The sequence below is a fragment of the Erinaceus europaeus genome, chromosome 19 (genome assembly GCF_950295315.1).
Source record: "Erinaceus europaeus chromosome 19, mEriEur2.1, whole genome shotgun sequence".
Lineage (NCBI taxonomy): Eukaryota > Metazoa > Chordata > Mammalia > Eulipotyphla > Erinaceidae > Erinaceus > Erinaceus europaeus.
The window spans coordinates 35,828,672-35,847,924 of NC_080180.1; the positions used below are offsets into that span (position 1 = coordinate 35,828,672).

A 19,253-nucleotide genomic window follows, 5' to 3' on the forward strand; every position below is an offset into this window, starting at 1 on the left:
TATATATACATATGTGGGAATAGCACTCAGCTATTGAAAATAATATAGTTTGGGTCAGGTGGTGGTGCACTTGGGTAAGAGCACATATTTCAGTGCACAAGGACCCAGCTTCAAGCCCTTGGTCCCCACCTGTAGCAGGAAAGCTTCAAGAGTCATGAAGTAGTGTAACAGGTGTCTCTCTTCCTCTCTATCTCTCCCCCTCTCCTCATAATTTCTCTCTGTCTCTATCTGATAATAAAAATACTGGAAAAATAATGATGAAATCATCCCCTTTACTTCATCTTGGATGGAAGTTGGGGGAATAATGTTAAGTAATGTAAGTCAAAAAGAAATGGATGAAAAAAAAATAATGGCTATCATATAATCTCACTCATAGATGGAACTTAAGAAACAAGAACAGAAAAGGAAAACCCAAAATGACCCTTGGGCTGAGTGGGGTGTGCTGTGCTCAAGCAAAAGACTCTGGGGAAAGAGGAGATAGGAGAGGGTGAAAAGGCCCTGGGGTCTTGACGTATAATGATGGATAACATTAGCTAAACTGGAGGTGAATGTTCTGCAGACACCTATCATAGGAAGATTAAGAAATTGTACCCATGTTTCAGCAATGATTAGCCCCTCTCAATGTTATAGAACAAAAAAGAAGAAAATTTTAGGACTAAAACAACTGATTTTATTTCACATGTAAGCAGCATCGAAGCAAGATTCTTCTTTCAAAATAAATGTGCGACCCTATGTTAAAATTACCAAAAGCCAACTTGCTGAGGGCTTTGTGTATTCAGTACTAACAAGATGTGCCAAGGTCCCTTGCAGAATCCTTGCTGCCATGTGACTAAGGTGATCATAGCAGAACTCTTAGTGCTAATGATGTGACATGGAGCCTGGAGTCCTGGAACAAAGTCATCCAGAGCTTGATATGATAGGTACCTCAGTTTACCAGCCCTGAGACATTGGGCAAGAAATGTATGTTCCTTGAGCACTTTCTCAGTGCTATAACACACACACACACACACACACACACACACACACACACACACACACACACATACACACACAAATGCACCTGCACATGCACTGATCTATTTCTACCCCAAAGAAATAAGGAGTGATGAGAACACCAAGTCCAAGTTGGTCAGTACAACTGAAAAACTGGATGTGGAAGGAAATTAGAAAGGTTCCCTAAGCAGTGTTCCTAGTCAGAAAGGCTGACCTGGCACATTTCTACAAGTGGACACAATCAGAACTATAAGAAACTTTAGAGATCTACATAGATGTGATTTATATACATGCATAATATCACTGAAACATGAAACATATTAATTGTATAATTCTATACACAATTACAGTGTGGCTGCATAGTGAACCACATACCCCTTTGTAGTTTATTTTCCTAACCATGAGTAAAATTAATACAACATTTCAAAAAGTGCTTGTACCTCTGGGGTCCCACAGTCACAGTCTTCTCCCATCTCCACCAATTGGTTCCCACAGATTGGAGAGGATATGATATCTGTAGGCAATGGGACATTAAAGATGCAATTTGATAATTTATCTTCAAAGAATTTGTCATAGCTGCCACGGCTGCAGGAACTAAAGTCCGTAGGTATATAGAAGCTGTGAAAATGAGAGAGAAAGGGGGAGAGAGAGAGAGAGAGAGAGGATAGATGTCAGTATAATGAGTAAAACAGATCCAAAACCTATCCCAAAACATTTGATTTAATCCACTGACCAACTTAATCATGAACTCATCTGCATGCCAGGATTCACCAGTCAAAGTGAACACAGACACCTTCAACTTAATGAGCCAGTAGAATTGCATCACTAGATGTAACATCTAGATCACTATGTAGTTAAAAAGAAAAAGAAAAAAAAAGCTGGTTCGAGCCCCTGGCTCCCCACCTGCAGGGGAGTTGTTTCATAGGTGGTGAAGCAGGTCTGCAGGTGTCTTATCTTTCTCTCCCCCTCTCTGTTTTCCTCTCCTCTCTCCATTTCTCTCTGTCCTATCCAACAATGACAACAACAATAACTACAACAATAAAACAACAAGGACAACAAAAGGAAATAAATAAATAAATTTTTTTAAAGTTTTTTAAAAGGTGGGGGGAGGCTTCTGACTTATCCAGATAATCTGATTCCGTCTTAAATCATTTGGTTGCAAACTTCTAATAGTATAGTAGTAGGATCAGATGTGTCAGAACTTTTTCTCTTCAAAATACTCCCCCTTCCTTCCTTCCTTCCTTCCTTCCTTCCTTCCTTCCTTCCTTCCTTCCTTCCTTCCTTCCTTCCTTCCCCTCCAGGGCAGGGTTATTGCTGGGGCTTCATGTCTGCACTATGAATCTACTATTCCTGGCGGCAATTTTTTCCATTTTGTTTGATAGGACAGAGAGTAATTGAGGGGGGAGGGAAGAGAAGATAGAAAGGGAAAGAGAAAGACACCTGAAGATCTGCTTTACCACTTGTGAAGAGACAACCCCCCACACACACACCAGCCACCTCCCCCCCCACCTACCCACCCTCACCGCCGCCGCCATTGGCGGGGAGCCTGGGGCTCCAACCAGATCTTTACATGGGTCCTTGTGCTTCCTACTATATGTCCTTAACTCAGTGCACCACCACCGGCCCCTTTCAGAATTCTTCTACTGAAATGATTTCTTCATTTCACCAATAAACACGAGGTTTTAAAATTTCAGTAATACTAGGGAGTCCAGTGGTAGCACAGCAGGTTAAGCGCACATGCTGCGAAGCTCACAGACCTGCTTAAAGATCCTGGTTCCAGCCCTCAGCTCCCCACCTGCAGGGGAGTCCCTTCACAGGTGGTAAAGCAGGTCTGCAGGTGCCCATCTTTCTCTCCCTCCTCTCTCCATTTCTCTCTGTCCTATCTAACAACAACAACATCAATAACAATAATAACTGCAACAACAATAAAAAAATTCAGTAATATTTAAGGGAAGCTGTCTGAGGAATCTATTTGGCATGCAGACATAGACCATTTTGTGGAAGGGCATGGAGACTAATCCAAGCTTGAGTGAACTGGAAGGGGGAATAGAAAAGAGGACAGTAAGTGTTTGGGTATGTGAAAGAGTGTAGGATTTCTGTAACAGTTTACATTTTTAAAAATAGCTTGTTACTTTTTAAAGAAATGTTTTTACAAGACACCATGGTTGTCTCAGCAATACAATTTCTCATTTCCCGAAAATATGTATTAAAGTATCTGTCATCCCCAAATTATTGGATATTTAACAATGAAATTCTTTGACAGTTTTCCTTCAGACAAGATAGTAGAACTGTATATTGTGTTTCAGAGTAGCTTCATCCTCCCATGAGAACTTTGTTAGTTTTTTTCTTTTTGTGCTGTTTTTTTTTTTTTTTTTTGCTTGTTTTGTTTTAGTCACTGTCATGGCTTCATGTTCATGACACTATGCTGTCTTTTTCATACAGATGGAGACAGACATGGGTGGGGTGAAGTGGATAGCTCAAACCTAGGTCAGGAACCTTTGCAGGTTAGTTATCTATCTTACAACTAATTTATTTAACTAGATTGTTATTCTACCAACCACCAACCATTCTGAACTCTTTAAAAATGTGATGGGGGTCAGGAGGTGACACACCTGGTTAAGAGCTATGTTAGAATGTGCAAGAATGTGCAAGACCCTAGTCCCCATCTGCAGGGGTAAAGTTTTTTTGAGTTTTGAAGCAGTGCTGAAGATGCCTCTGTGTTCCTCTCTCTCTCTACCTCCCTGTTACTCTCAGTTTCTGGAGGTCTATATCAAATAAATAAAGAAAAAAAAATTTAAATGAGAATATTGCACCCCTCTTATCCTATGGTTTTGCCAGTGTTTCCTTTTCATAAATAAAGAAAATGATAATGTTTTTAAACACCGGTTTTTGTCTAGATAAGATGAGGTAAGGTGGCAAGTCACTTCAACAACAAGTGACAGTATTTTAAATATGCCTGTTAAAGACACATAACATGTATAGGTGTGCGGCAAAGTCGTTTGGTCTATATGCACATTGATAGTTTTATGCTGATACTGCTATTTTACATTTTAAACATTTAACATGGTGCTGAAGATGACATGTAAGAGTAACACACATCCCACAGTGAAATACAAACAGGATAAAATAGAACATGTTGTGAAGGTCTCACCTTAGTGCTTTGTCCATAACACATATTGTAGAAGGGCACTTGCAAAGATAGGAGTCATGACTCATTCCAAAGTTATGACCCATTTCATGGGCCATGGTCCCTGCAACCCTAAGCACATTGTCACTGTGGTCCTAAGGATAGGAATAGGAAATATAAAGTTTGGTTTGGCAATTGAATTGTCACTCAAGGTATAATTAAATTTTTGTTTTCTAATTCATGTTAAGTGAAATAAGTCAGAAACAGAAGGAGGAATATAGAATGATCTCACTCTCAGACAGAAGTTGAAAAGCAAGATCAGAAGAGAAAACACAAATAGAACCTGAACTGGAAGTGGCATATTGCACCAAAGTAAAAGACTCTGTGGTGGGTGCAGGGGGGAGAATATAGGTCCAAAAAGGATGACAGAGGACTTAATGGGAATTGTATTGTTATATGGAAAACTGGGAAATGTTATGCATGTACAAACTATTGTATTTACTGTCAAATGTAAAGCATTAATTCCCCAATAAAGAAATTTAAAAAGGGGGGGGGCAACAAAAGGGAAAATAAATAAATAAACAATTATTGTTTTCTGTTGCCATGCATATTAGTGGCATTGAAGTTTTGCCTTTTTTTTTTTTTGGCATATTTACACTACTAGCAAAGCTGGATAAATACAAATGGGAAAAGACAATTACAAACTAATTATTTCCCCTAGGCATAGAAGCACACTCTTTATGAAATGTCAATTGTACTGAACTTAGTAACATAAAATAAATAATGCATTATGGTCATGCTGAGTTTATTGTAAATATGCCAGCCCAATTTGGCATGTTGAAGTTCAATCAATACTATATACCATGTCAAATGACTGAAGAAGAAACAAACAAACAAACCGAAAACAATACAATCTGAATTGATTCAGAAAAAAAAATAGAGGAGTTGACAGATTTGGACAATGGAACCAAGGTATATCTTCATACCAACCTGCACAATGCCAACAGAGTGATAAGGAGAGCACATTGTAGATATGAAGGCAAGGCCCACAGTCGTTCCTGAAAGTTTAGTTGCCCTTCAACAAAGAAAGAAATTATTAGACCAACTTACGATTCTAAGCTGTTTCTCATAACCCATTCAATAGCTAGCAGAAAAACTATCACTGTGAATCATCACTTTTATTTCCTTCCATTCTGGATTTTAATTTTTTTAGAAATTTTTAATTATCTTTACTTTTTAATTTATATTTTGCAAATAACTCCTTACACTATTCTTTTTACTTTTTGATTTCTTTATTGGGAGATTAATGTTTTACAGTTGACAGTAAATACAATAATTTATACATGCATAATATTTCTCAGTTTTCCACACAATACAATCCCCACTCAGTCCTCTGCCATCCTGTACCAGGACCTGAACTCTTTTATCTTTATTCATTTATTGGACAGAGACAGCCAGAAATTGAGCAGGGGACAGATAGAGAGGGAGAGAGACAGACGCCTGCAGCCCTGCTTCACCTCTTGCAAAGCATTCTCCCTGCAGGTGGGGATAGGGGGGACTGAACCTGGGTCCTTGCACATTGTAACATGTGCACTCATCCAGGTGCATCACCACCCGGCCCCCTGTTCTGAGTTTTACAAGACTAATTCTTTTTATATACAGTTGTTCCAGCATCATCAGAGTACTAAGTCTTTGGATACAATCACTATTAATACTTTCTATCTTTCACTTATAGCTATCATACTTCTTATTGTGGAACTTTATGCCAGAAAATAAAGGAGAAATTTGCAGCCCAGTAAGGTTTCTCTTTTATTGTTTTCTTTCTTTTTTTTTAAATTGATTTAATAATGATCGACAAGTCTGCTGGATAAGAGGGGTACAATTCTACATAATTTCCACCACCAAAGCTCTGTATCCCATCCCCTCCATTGGAAGCTTTCCTATTCTTTATCCCTCTGGGAGTATGACCCCAGGATCATTATAGGATGCAGAAGGTGGAAGGTCCAACCTTTTTAATTGTCTATTCACTGGACATGGGCATTGGCAGGTCTATCCATACTCCTAGCCTGTTTCTATCTTTCCCTAGTGGGGCGGGGCTCTGGGGAAGCTTCCTTCTAAGACACATTGGTGAGACTGTCAGGTTGGCATCATAGTAGCATCTGCAACTTGGTGACAGTTTGACATAAGGCTTCAGGTATTGGGAAAAGTGGCATTTGTGCAAAGTAATGCAGAAGCTGCTTCTTCGTCATATTCATTATATGATGGAATCAAGTAAGCAGCCCTGAGGCAGTGGCTGCAGCTCCTCAGCCCAGCCGGGCCTCCACGCCACTATCTTAGTACAGATAGACTTCGCTCTTCCTCATAAGTTTTCTCTTTCAGTAATATATCTTGTTAGTAGTTTTGCCCCCAAATGATCATTTAAGCTTATATTTTCCTAATATATTTTATACTTGTTCATTTTTGTTTTCATTTTGCACTGTTTAGCTATATAAATATTCATAGTAGGGTTCATTCAAAAAGTTCTCTGTTGTTGAAATACTCAAGTTACTGAAATACTATCCTAATGAAGATTATCTTCATTCACTTGATTTTATTGAAAAAAAAAAAACTGTTTCTAAGACTTTATGAGAACTATGGCAGTTGTCTTTGGGAGGGAGATGTTAGGGCAGAGACAAAGGACTTTGGTGGTGGATGTAGTATGGAAATACTCATTGTAACCTTAGAATCTACTACCCACTATTAATCACAAATAAAAAATGAAAATAAATGTCAAATCACTTTCTCCTAACATATATACTTAAATATCACTTGATTTGTCAAGTTTTTGAAACATTTTATGCTAAATGCCATGTGTAGTACAAAAGGACAAATCAATACATACGTGATTAACTGAGCAATATCATGACGCTTTCTTCTCGGGAGAACACTGCCCCTCCATTTAGAAAAATTGTCCAAGGTGACACTTGCATTCGGGCTTATCTTTATTTTATCAGCATCATTCCAAATTTCCATTCCAACTAAAGCCACATGAGTATTCAACTTTTTATAGAGCTACCCCAAGAGAACAAATGATAAGGCAATGATCTTTAATGATGATATTATCATTGAGTATTTTCGAACTTACATTGGAAACTTTCATTTCAAGCATTCCAATCTCTCTACTGGATTGAGAAGATTACTCCAGAAATATTTCCATATTTTCATATCACCAATTCTTATGCCTCACAAAATATATTTTTTAAAGAAGTCTTTCTTTTTTTTCCCTTTTGTTGCCTAGTTTTTAAATTTTTTTATAATTGTTGTTCTTATTGTTATTGGATAGGATAGAGAGAAATGGAAAGAGGAGGGGAAGACAGAGAGGGGGAGAGAAAGATAGACACCTGCAGACCTGCTTCACCGCTTGGGAAGTGACCCCCTGCAGGTGGTGGGGGGAGCTGGGGTCCCTCACAAAATTATTTTCAGGAGCAGAAAATAAATGAACCAAGGTAGCAAGAGAAGAAAATGAGGGAGGACTTTTTCTCCTTACCTCATTTATGCCTCAATTCTCTGCTTCTTTTTGCAACAAAACTTCTAGAATGAGTATACTGTGACTTCACATCTCTCAGTACTTATTCCAAACATGTCTTTTTCATTCAGGTAACAGGTGGCTTTTACTTGGTTGAATTCATTGACCAGTCCTCAGGCTTCTGAAGGATCTAGCATCATTAACCATTTTTTTCCCTTGCTAGAATTTTGTTTCTATTTCAAGTTCTTTCTAGAGGAACACTGTTTCCTAGTTTTTTCTCCTACTCATTTTTATTTATTTACTTGTCACAAGAATTATCACTGGGCCTCTGTGCCTGGACAAAGATGCCATTGTTCTTAGCAGCATTTCCCCATTTTATTCATTTTTTTTTTCTGATAGAAGCAAAGACAAGGGGCAGGGGGAGAAAGAGAGAGAGAGATCTATAACACGACTTCACTGTTTTTGAAGTCTCCTGAACCTTTACAGGTGAGGGTTGGGGGTTTTAATTCAGATCTTCTGATATGGTAATGTGTATACTCAACTAAGCTTGCCACTGTCTGACCTCTCTCTGACTCACTTCCTATACCTTAATATCTGTCATTTTGTTTTCCAGTTTGGCCTTGCTCCCTAGAAGAACTCCAAGGAAATAGCCTCAATTCTTTTTTTCACTTAATTAAAGTCACTTCTTTAGTGATCTCAACAGCAGGGCTGGTTCAAGAGAGAAAAGATAGACTTCAAGATTATATGACTACTTCTCATCAGCTCTGGTACTATAGCAGGGAAGCAATCACAAACTGTAATGGTGGCTGTATTTCAATAAAACTTTATTGAATGAAAATATAGCAATTGAGATTTGACGCCAAACTGTATTTTGCTGACCGTTGTCTTATACCATCTAAATTGGGTAAAAATTTCTGTCTCCAGAGCTCTGCCCCACTAGGGAAAGAGAGAGACAGGCTGGGAGTATGGACGGACCTGTTAACGCCCACGTTCAGCGGGGAAACAATTACAGAAGCCAAACCTTCCACCTTCTGCATCCCACAATGACCCTGGGTCCATACTCCCAGAGAGTTAAAGAATAGGAAAGCTATTAGGGGAGGGAAGGGGATATGGAGTTCTGGAGGTGGGAACTGTACCCCTCTTATCCTATGGTCTTGTCAGTGTTTCCATTGTATAAATAAAAATTAAAAAAAAAACAAGATTTCTGTCTCCTCCGGGGTGGGGGGGGGGGTGGCACACCCACTGAAGTGCACATAGTACTAAGTACAAGAACCTATGTAAGGATCTGGGTTCAAGTCCTCAGTCCCCTACCTGCATGGGGGACACTTCACAAGTAGTAAAGTAGATCTGCAGGTACCTATTTTTCTCTCCCCCTCCTTTCTCAATTTCTCTCTGTCCTATCCAATTAAAAAAATAAGATAAAAAGAAATAAATAAGCCACACCAGGAAGAGTGCATTCATCATGTCGGTACTGAGCTCCAGCCACGACCCTGGAGCCAAAAAAAAAAAAACAAAAAGGATTTCTTTCTCCTCCTAGACCTGAATTTCAGTCTTATTTATTTGATCCACATTTAACAATCTTCATATAGATAACAGAAGGATATCTCAAAGCTAATATGTTCTAGTATGGAAATCCTAATCTTTCTTTTGGGACTTACCACCTGCACAGTTCCACCATTCCCAGTGGCCATAATTTTTGATATAGGGTAAGAGACAGAGACGGAAAGAGAGAAACCTACAACACTGTTCCACCACTTGTGAAGCTTCCCTCTCTGTAGGGGTGGGCCCAGAGTGGTAAGGACTGGAATCTGGATCCTCACACACAGTAGTTATGAGCTCTACTGGCTAAGCCACCACTTGATCCCCTCTAAACTGCTGTTTTATCATAGGATCAAGAATACTGCACTAAGTACCTAAGAGAGATCTCATAAGTATTAAAAGGTCAACTTGGAAAAACTCATTAGCATTGACTCTGGGAGTGCTGACTCTTCTCTGCTGTTTAGTAAACATTCATAGAAATGTGCAAATGGATTCATTACATTTAATAAACTATAATATTTTATTATAATAAAACATAATAATAATATAATAAAATAAAAATAACATAATAAAATTACATTTAATAAAATATATCATACCATGTTGACATAATTGGTCATCTCAAACACCCTCTTTCTTATTTCCTTTGGATCTTGCTTGTACTTTTTAAACTAAAAAAACAAACAGAAAGAAAGAAAGAAACACACACAGAAGCAAGTCATTCTATGGACATTGAAAGAAATGAATATAATTAGAAGACAAAAAGGAAGATTTTATATATAGTGATTATAATTAAAGAGAAGTTATAAAAGTTGACACAAATGTGAAACATTGCTTCCTTATTTCTCTAGCTAACCTAAAATATTTTGGAAGTACTGAAGAAAATAGTAGAATTTTCCCTATGTTTTCATTTAGCATAAAGTTCTAAGGAATTACTCCAAATGTATTTTAATTAAATACAACCATTTTTTTTAAGAAAGGAGACATTAACAAAACCATAGGATAAGAGGGGTAAAATTCCACACAATTCCCACCACCCGATCGATCTCCATATCCCTCCTCCTCCCCTGATAGCTTTCCCATTCTCTATCCCTCTGGGAGCATGGACCCAGGGTCACCGTGGGTTGCAGAAGGTGGAAAGTCTGGCTTCTGTAATTGCTTCTGCACTGGGTATGGGCATTGACAGGTCGATCCATACTCCCAGTCTGCCTCTCTCTTTCCCTAGTAGGGTGGGTCTCTGGGGAAGTGGAGCTCCAGGACACATTGGTGGGGTCATCTGTCCAGGGAAGTCTGGTCAGCATCGTGCTGGCATCCGGAACCTGGTGGCTGAAAAGAGAGTTAACATACAAAGCCAAACAAATTGTTGAACAACCATGGAACTAAAGACTGGAATAGTGCAGCTGAAGTGTTGGGAGGTATTCCCTGCAGGCTCTTGTGTACTTCAGCTTTCAGGTATATATTTTCCCCTAGCTTATGGGCACGTGTGAACATATGCTCTATCTCAGGGGACTTCCAGCATGCTTCACTTCAGACTGTGTCCAGAGACTTCAGGTGTGGAATGACAACCCTTCAGCTCCATCACTCGGGTGAGACCTTTCCTTTCATAGTATTCTCTAATTCCATTCCAGGTGTTCCACTCCCCAATAAAGTCCCCATACCTAGTACAACTCTTTTTAATACTGTAGAAAACGAATACAAAGAAAAGTGTATTCGGGGGCTGGGTGGTGGTGCACCTGGTTAAACGCACACATTACAGTGCACATGGACCCGGGTTCGAGACTCCAGTCCCCACCTGCAGGGGAAAAGCTTTGCAAGTGGAAAAGCAGGGCTGCAGGTGTCTATCTCTTGCTCCCTCTCTATAGCCCCCATCTCTGTTGATTTCTGCATTTCTTTATCCAATAAATAAAAACAATAAAAAAATTTTTAAAGTGTATTCATAAAAATTTTGAACACTAAGTTCAGTATAACAAAAGAAACCAACCTTTATTGCTTGAAATAATTAATTTTTTCTCATATATTAGCACTTTTTTTCTTTTGAGATCATACATGAAAACTTCAGATTAAGCAAACTCATTACATAAAATGCAGTTTATGATCATGAAAAAATCTACACAGTAAATGCTACTTTAAAAGGTCTTTTGTAGATTTCACTCACGAAGCTTTTGTATTTACTACTGTCTGGTGAACATAAATTCAAAGTTATTAATGATGTAATACTTAACAGCAGAGAAAACTGGCATAACAAAGAAATCTTATCAGAAATTAAGTTAAGGGAGTTGGGCGATAGCGCAGCGGGTTAAGAGCACATGGTGCAAAGTGCAAGGACCAGTCTAAGGATCCCAGTCCGAGCCCCCGGCTCCCCACCTACAGGGGAGTCACTTCACAAGCAATGAAACAGGTTAGTAGATGTCTGTCTTCCTCTAACCCTCTCTTTCTTCCCCTCCTCTCTCCATTTCTCTCTGTCCTATCCAACAATGAACTACAACATAAAAAGGGCAACAAAAGGGAATAAACAAAGTTTAGCATTTGTATAATAAAAGTACAGTGTCAAGGTTTCAGTTTATACATACTGCATCATGTACATTCCTATGAAAGAGGAGTTGTATTAGGCTACTTGCATGCCAGGTTTTCTAACTATAGAAAAACTTGTTAAAAAAGGCTCAGGGGAAAAAAAAAAACTAGTATAGTCACAGTCCCTTTGGAATAGAACTAAAATAGGCCTACTAGCTATCTACAACATGGAACCATCAAATATTCATCTGAAATATTCCAGCCTTTAGGTTCATGATTAGTCAACAACTTGTTTGGCTTTATATGTTAACTTTCTTTTCAGCTGCCAGGTTCCAGATGCTACCATGATGACAACCAGACTTCCCTGGACAGACAACCCCACCAGTGTGTCCTGGAGCCCTGCTTCCCCAGAATCCTGCCTTACTAGCGAAAGAGACAGACAGGCTGGGAGTATGGATCATCCTGTCAATGCCCATGTTCATCAGGGAAACAATTACAGAAGTCAGACCTTCCACCTTCTGCATCCCATAATGACCCTGGGTCCATACTCCCAGAGGTATAAAGAATAGGAAAGCTATCAGGGGATGGGATGAGATGTGGAGATATGTAGAATTATACCCTTCTTATCCTATGGTTTTGTTAATGTTTCCTTATTATAAATTTAAAAAGACTAATTCATATTCATGGTTTTTAGAACTAGTCTGTTATATATAACATATTACATAAGATGGAAATTTGTGGGGCCAGGTGGTGGTTAGCATACCTGGTTGGGTGCACATATTATACTGTGAAAGGACCCAGGTTCAAGCCCCCATTCCCATCTGCAAGGGGAAAGCTTTGTGAGTGGTAAAGCAGTGCTGCAGGTCTCTATCTCTATCTCTATCTCTATCTCTATCTCTATCTCTCCCTTCCCTCTCTATTTCTAGCTGTCTCTATCCAGTAAATACATAAAGATAATACATTTTTTTAGAAAAGGAAATTTGCCTTAAAAAAGTATTTTTAATAGAAAAAGAGGCAGAGCATGAAAGAGACCATAACACTGAAACTTCCTTCAGTAAGGTTGGTGGGTGCTGGGCTCAAACATAGGTTGCACACATGACAAAGCAACACATTATCCAATGGTAATTTTACCAGTCCCAAAATAATATTTCAAAAGACAATGTATTTGAAATAATTACCTCACCATTATCCAGGACCAAGTAATATTCTATATATTTCTTACGCTCTTGAGCCTTCTGGTTGTGATTGTTTGATTTCTATAAAAAAATGTAAAAGGTGAAATTAATAGGGAAGATTCTTTCCTCTTATTTTATTTAAGCTATAATTTTATATTTATAGATAATATAAAACAAAACAAAAGGGCATTAATATTTTAATTCTGACTGAGTTATTTAGATTCAGAATGGAAGTAGAATAGATGTCAGCGATATTTTAGTATGACAATTTCATTTTACCAAAGAGTTTACATGATCACAGGTCTTATCAATAGAAACGTTTCTGCTAAAACTACGATCTCTAGATTTTCAGGTTGTAGACTTTTCCCATCATCCTGCCATGAAATGGACTTCTCCACCAACCCAAGATTTTTGCTTCACAAAATAAATAAATAAGTAAAATGACAATCCAAAACAAAGGCAACAACAAAAGCAACCCCACATTTATATTGGATTATTTATTTTAATAATAACAGATGTTTGATGATAGCACTCAAAGATAGTATCTAATAAAAAGCAAAAGACAGTCCAGGGTGATATCTCCATGGGCTGCTGCCCATCCCTGCAGATTTGGGGACTGTGTAGGATAAGGGAGGAGTGCTAAGTGGAGGGTGGAATAGAGTGACAGCTTAGTGGAGGTGAAATATACTGACATTTATGTGAGGGAAATGTGGAAATGGAACCTCATAAAAGCATTCAGCATTACCTCAATAAAATGATAGCGAAATAAGAAAGGAAAAAGGTAACAGGTACATTATTAGTGCTTTCTAATAAGCTCTCAAAGTTCATCTTGTTGAATTTCTGCAAGTATTTGTCTTTTGGTAATCAAATAACTCTCATTCACAATAAAATGTTCCTGAAGGTTGATTTTTAGGTGTTATCTACTGAGATTTGTACTTAACTCCCTCCCTTCACAGGAACAAGTGTTTTAGCACTTAGGCTACATCAACAGTACTCTGGACGTTAGGAACAGAACAATGAAATGGACATGGCTCTTGTGCACAAGAACTATAACTGAGAAACAAAGAAACATCTAATGGAAGTAACTGTTATGCAGAGGATGTGAGGATATATTGAGTGACAAAAAGTTATTCCAGAGAAGGTGGTTAAAAAAAAAATTCTAAAGAGTTGGAAGCAGACATATTAATAAGAATGAGAGCTGTGTATATTGTCACATGACAAAAACTATCTTGCAAATCATTGCTTCCCCCAATGAAGAGATTAAAGTCAAATTAACTGGTTTCTAGCTCTCACTAATATTTATCTTAGATTTGAAAAATGATCATACTCTGATAAGGGGATTAATTGTTTATGGATCTCTAAAAATGTATCAGAAAATAAAGTTCTGCAAACGTCTAAATTAATTACAACTTTAGGCCAGATAGGTCAAGACCTTTTGACCTCATAAGTATTTAAAATACCAGGAGGTTTGGATACCAGTAGAAGCGTTCAGATCATAGTGAAGTCAAGTATAATAACACAGATACTTAGCCCCCCAACTAACCTGGCTATAATAATTAATTATTGATATTTTAACTTTCTCTAGGACTATAAGAAACCCCTTGCATCCTCTTTAAGACCTGCATTTCTCCTAGTCCTGGTACCTCTAGGATATGCCCATACTTCCTGAAATTCCTTTTCTATGACTACTTACTACCATACTAACCTTGTCAACTTTAACCAAATCACTACTGGTGCTGCCACCCCACATTATGCTGCTATTGAAATCCTACTGTGGACTATAACCTGAGATACCAGCCTGAGAAGTCAACCTTGCAACTCTTCAAATCTGGTGCTCCACTCTGACACCACTCTCTCAGACAACATTCTCATCCAACCTCAGGTTATTACCAAACTCAAGCAAAACTATTATAGTTGTATGCCCCCAGGAACATGCCTAAAGTGCCTTCCCTGATTTTTTTCTACCCTAAAATCCCTAATCTCATTTGCTCTGATCCCACGTTCTGGTTCCTGTTTGTTAACCATCTTGTCTCAACTTAGGTCACATCACCTTCCAGACACCAGGCTGCAAATGATACCATGACTCCACCCCAACTACTCTAGGCAAATGACCTCACCAATGTGTCCTAGACCCTTGCATCTCCAGTGTTCTGGTCCACTAGGAAAGATAAAGACAGGCTGGGGGTATGGATTGACCTGTCAACACCCATTCTCAGAGCAGAGGCTGCTACAGAAGCCAGAACTCCTACCTTCTGCTTCCCATAAACAACCTTGATCCATACTCCCAACAGGGGAGAAGTGATAGGATGAAGATAAGGGGATCAGACGAGATCGGGCGTGTTCAGGGTGGTATGGCCATAGACAACTACCAATTGTGTTTTTGAACCCTAAGACAGCAGGAACCTCACATCTCCACTATAGAGCCCCTACTTCCCCCAGTCTTGGAACCCTTGGATAGGGTCCACTTTCCCGTATGCCTCTCCCAATCCATATCAAATAATATTGCATCCACCGATCACAACCTAACCAATGCAACGATTGCCACCTCAACATGCTTCACCTCAGAATGTGTCCAGAGACTTCACGTGTGGAATGACAACCCTTCAGCTTCATTTCTCAGGTGAGACCTTTCCTTTTATAGTACACTCTAATTTCATCTCAGGTGGTTCACTTTCTAACAAAGTCCCAAAACCTAGATATACACCAATTTCTGTGAGAGAGAGCTTATGTTCACACGTATCCATAAACTACTGTAAAATATATACCTGAAAGCAGAAGTACACTAGAGTTTGCAGTGAGTACCTCCCTAACACTTCCTCTCCACTATTCCAAGCTTTGGGTCCATGATTGCTCAACAATTTGTTTGGCTTCGTATGTTAACTCTCTTTTCAGTCACCAGGTTCCAGATGCTATCAGGATGCTGGCCAGGCTTCCCTGGATTGAAGACCCTACCAATGTGTCCTGGAGCTCAGCTTCCCCAGAGACACACCCTACTAGGGAAAGAGAGAGGCAGACTGGGAGTATGGACCGACCAGTCAACGCCCATGTTCAGCGGGGAAGCAATTACAGAAGCCAGACCTTCTACCTTCTGCAACCCACAATGACCCTGGGTCCATGCTCCCAGAGGGACAGAGAATGGGAAAGCTATCAGGGGAAGGGATGGGATATGGAGATTGCGTGGTGGGAATTGTGTGGAGTTGTACCCCTCCTACCCTATGGTTTTGTTAATTAATCCTTTCTGAAATAAAAAAGTAAATAAAAAATAAAAATAAATAAAATAAAAAAAGAAGATAAGGGGACTCTGTACTCCAGCTCCATCAGCACCCAGAAAGAGAGCAGGAAAAGGAGAGGGACATAAGGAGGTAGCTTTGATGTCATGAGTGGTTTAGAGGGAAAGAGAGGATTGAATCAGGAAAGGAAGGGATAACTTTGTATAAATGTGGACAGATAGTTGTAGAGAAGATGGTCGGCCCATATCTACAATTTTAGGGGAACTATGGTGGATTGCAGTGGGGAGAGTAAAGATTCAGAACTCTGGTGGTGGGAATGGTGTGGATTCAAACCCCTGGTGACATGTAATTCTGTAATTTAAAAATATAAAAAAGTAATAATAAAAATTTTTTAAAATTAAAAAGGAGAGGAGTTTAAAAGGAAAAACAAAGACACAATGCATCTTAAAATAAAAGACACACAATACTATTAAGTAGGGAAATGGACTCCACTGAGGCAGGAGTGGGAGAAAGGAAATGAGTCAGAAGCTGCTTGCCATGGTTACTGTGAGATTGAGAATACTGGGTAGTAACGGAAATGAGGGAGCAATGAAAAAGACCTCAAGTATGTGGATGCACTCTGATGAATACCTTATGATGGGAAATGAAGGAAAGAGTAGCCATGGGCAAAATAGCTCACTTAGATAATACACTGCTTTGCCATGTGTGTGACTCAGGCTCAAGTCTGACCCCTAGACCTCTGGAGGAAGCTTCTGTGCCATAGTTTCTCTCTCTCTCTCTCTCTCTCTCTCTCTCTCTCTCTCTCTCTCTCTCTCTCTCTCTCCTCTCTCTGTCTCTGTCTTTCTTTACCTCTCTGTCTTTGTCTCTCTTTACCTCTCTCTTTATCTCTTCTACCTCTCTCACTCACTCACTATAGGACAATTAACTGAAGTGGGTAAGTATGAAGGGGAAGGTTTGGACCACAGAAATATAAATCTATAGTTCTATTTTGACCACATTAAGTTTGTGATAGACATTCAAATGAATGCTTGAAGTGGTAGTTATAAATGTCTGACTTCTAAGAGAAGGATGAATATGAGATCATCTCATTCATAGACAGAAGTTGAAAGACATGAACAGAAGGGAAAACACAAAGCAGAACTTGGACTGGAGTTGGTTTATTGCACCAAAGCAAAAGGACCTGAGGTGGAGGTGGGGGGTTCAGGTCCTGGATCATGATGGCAGAGGAGGATCTAGTGGGGGTTGAATTGTTATGTGGAAAACTGGGAACTGTTATGCATGTACAAACTACTATGTTTAACTGTTGACTCTAAACTATTAATTACTCACTAAAGAAATTTTAAAAAATACAATGTATATTCACCACCCCACCCCCCTCAAATAAAAGTCTGACTTCCAGAGGAGAGACCAAAATTAGAGATACACATTGGATGGGAATTTGTGCAAAGTTCACATTTAAAAAAATCACAGCACAGGATGAAATTACTTAGAAAAAATGGGGCACCCGCAGGGTAATGAGTAGGATCCAGGGCTGAATTGTAGGAGATCTTAAAATAGTGCTCAGTTGGAGGGAAAACAGTGAAAAGAGCTGAAAAGAAAGAGCAATAGTAAGTCGGAAGAGGAAATGCAAACCAATAAAACATGATGAAATAAATAATCCTGAAAATAAGACATTGCACCTAGTTACCAAGGACTTGAGCTCCACAGTCCAGAGACTAAATAAAGCCAAACCAGGAGACCCACACTCTTAGGCACATATGACTTTTGTGGTGATTTCTGCTAAAATTTAAACTTGCAACATATTGAATCCAGGAAGATTTTACTAATTTTACACAGTTATTCAGAGATTCAGATAATATTTAATAGATATTTGAATACGAAGTGTAAGAGAATAACTAATGATTTAATATTAACTTTATAGCACCAAACAAAGTCATTAAATTTTCCTCTGGGACCAGGCAGTGTCTCACCTGGTTAAGTGCACCTATTAGGAAGCCAAAGGAGCTGAGCTCAAGCCCTTGGCTCCCAGCTGAGGGGAAAGGCTTCAGGAAACAGTGATGCATGTGACTCTTTTTTCTCCCTCTCTATCTCTGCCCCACCTTCTCAATTTCTCTCTGTCCTATAAAGAGAGAGAGAGAGAGAGAGAGAGAGAGAGAGAGAGAGAGAGAAGGAGAAATGGCTGTCTGGAGTGGTGGGGTCATCATAGGAACACTGAGCCCCAGCAATAACCCTGGTGACAAAAAGTAACAACAACACCAATCATAATATATTTTTAAAATTTTTACTCAATGGTGAAAAACTGGAAGCATTTCTCATCAGATCAGGTACTAGACAGGGCTGCCCACTATCATCATTACTATTCAGCAGAGTGTTGGAAGTTCTTGCCATAGCAATCAGGCAGGAGCAAGGAATTAAAGGGATACAGATAGGAAGAGACGAAGTCTAGCTCTCCCTATTTGCAGATGCCATGATAGTAAACATAGAAAAACCTAAAGAATCTATCAAGAAACTTTTGAAAATCTTCAGGTAATACAGTAAGATGTCAGGCTACAAAATTAACATTCAAAATTCAGTGGCATTCCTCTATGCAAACACTAAGTTAGAAGCAGTTGAAATCCAGATATCAATTCCTTTTACTATAGCAACAAAAACAATAAAACATCTAGGAATAAACTTAACTAAAGAAGTGAAGGACATGTATACTGAAAATTATGAGTCACTACTCAAGGAAATAGAAAAAGATACAAAGGAGTCTTTGTCAGAGTAATGCAAATAAAGACAACAAAGATATTCTATGTTCATGGGTTGGGAGAACTAAAATCATCAAAATGAATATACTACCCAGAGCCATATACAAATTTAATGCTATCCCCATCGAGATCCCAACCACATTTTTTAGGAGAATAGAACAAATGCTACAAATGTTTATCTGGAACCAGAAAAGACCTGGAATTGCCAAAACAGTCTTGATAAGAAAGAACAGAACTGGAGGCATCACACTCCCAGGTCTCAAATTGTACTGTAGGGCCACTGTAACCAAAACTTCTTGGTACTAGAACATGAATAGACACACAGACCAGTAGAATAGAATTAAGAGCCCAGAAGTAAGCCCCCATACCTATGAACATCTAATCTTTGACAAAGGTGCAAAGACTATCAAATGAGGAAAACAG

At 38.9% G+C, this 19,253-nt stretch overlaps 1 protein-coding gene across 4 annotated transcripts in view; it reads right to left on the reverse strand.

Annotated features, from left to right (window-relative positions):
* Positions 1–19,253, reverse strand: part of ADAM28 (ADAM metallopeptidase domain 28) — an 81,227-nt gene that overhangs the window by 32,997 nt on the left and 28,977 nt on the right. For 2 of the 4 annotated variants that reach the window (XM_060178860.1, XM_060178859.1), the window contains exons 7-12: positions 12,854–12,931; positions 9,764–9,835; positions 7,002–7,171; positions 5,111–5,195; positions 4,145–4,275; positions 1,434–1,611 (exon numbers count right to left, since the gene is read on the reverse strand). In XM_060178860.1, coding sequence (XP_060034843.1) covers positions 1,434–1,611; positions 4,145–4,275; positions 5,111–5,195; positions 7,002–7,171; positions 9,764–9,835; positions 12,854–12,931 — 714 coding nt within the window. The remainder of the gene's footprint in view (positions 1–1,433; positions 1,612–4,144; positions 4,276–5,110; positions 5,196–7,001; positions 7,172–9,763; positions 9,836–12,853; positions 12,932–19,253) is intronic. The other 2 variants (XM_060178863.1, XM_060178862.1) reach the window with 1 other exon arrangement.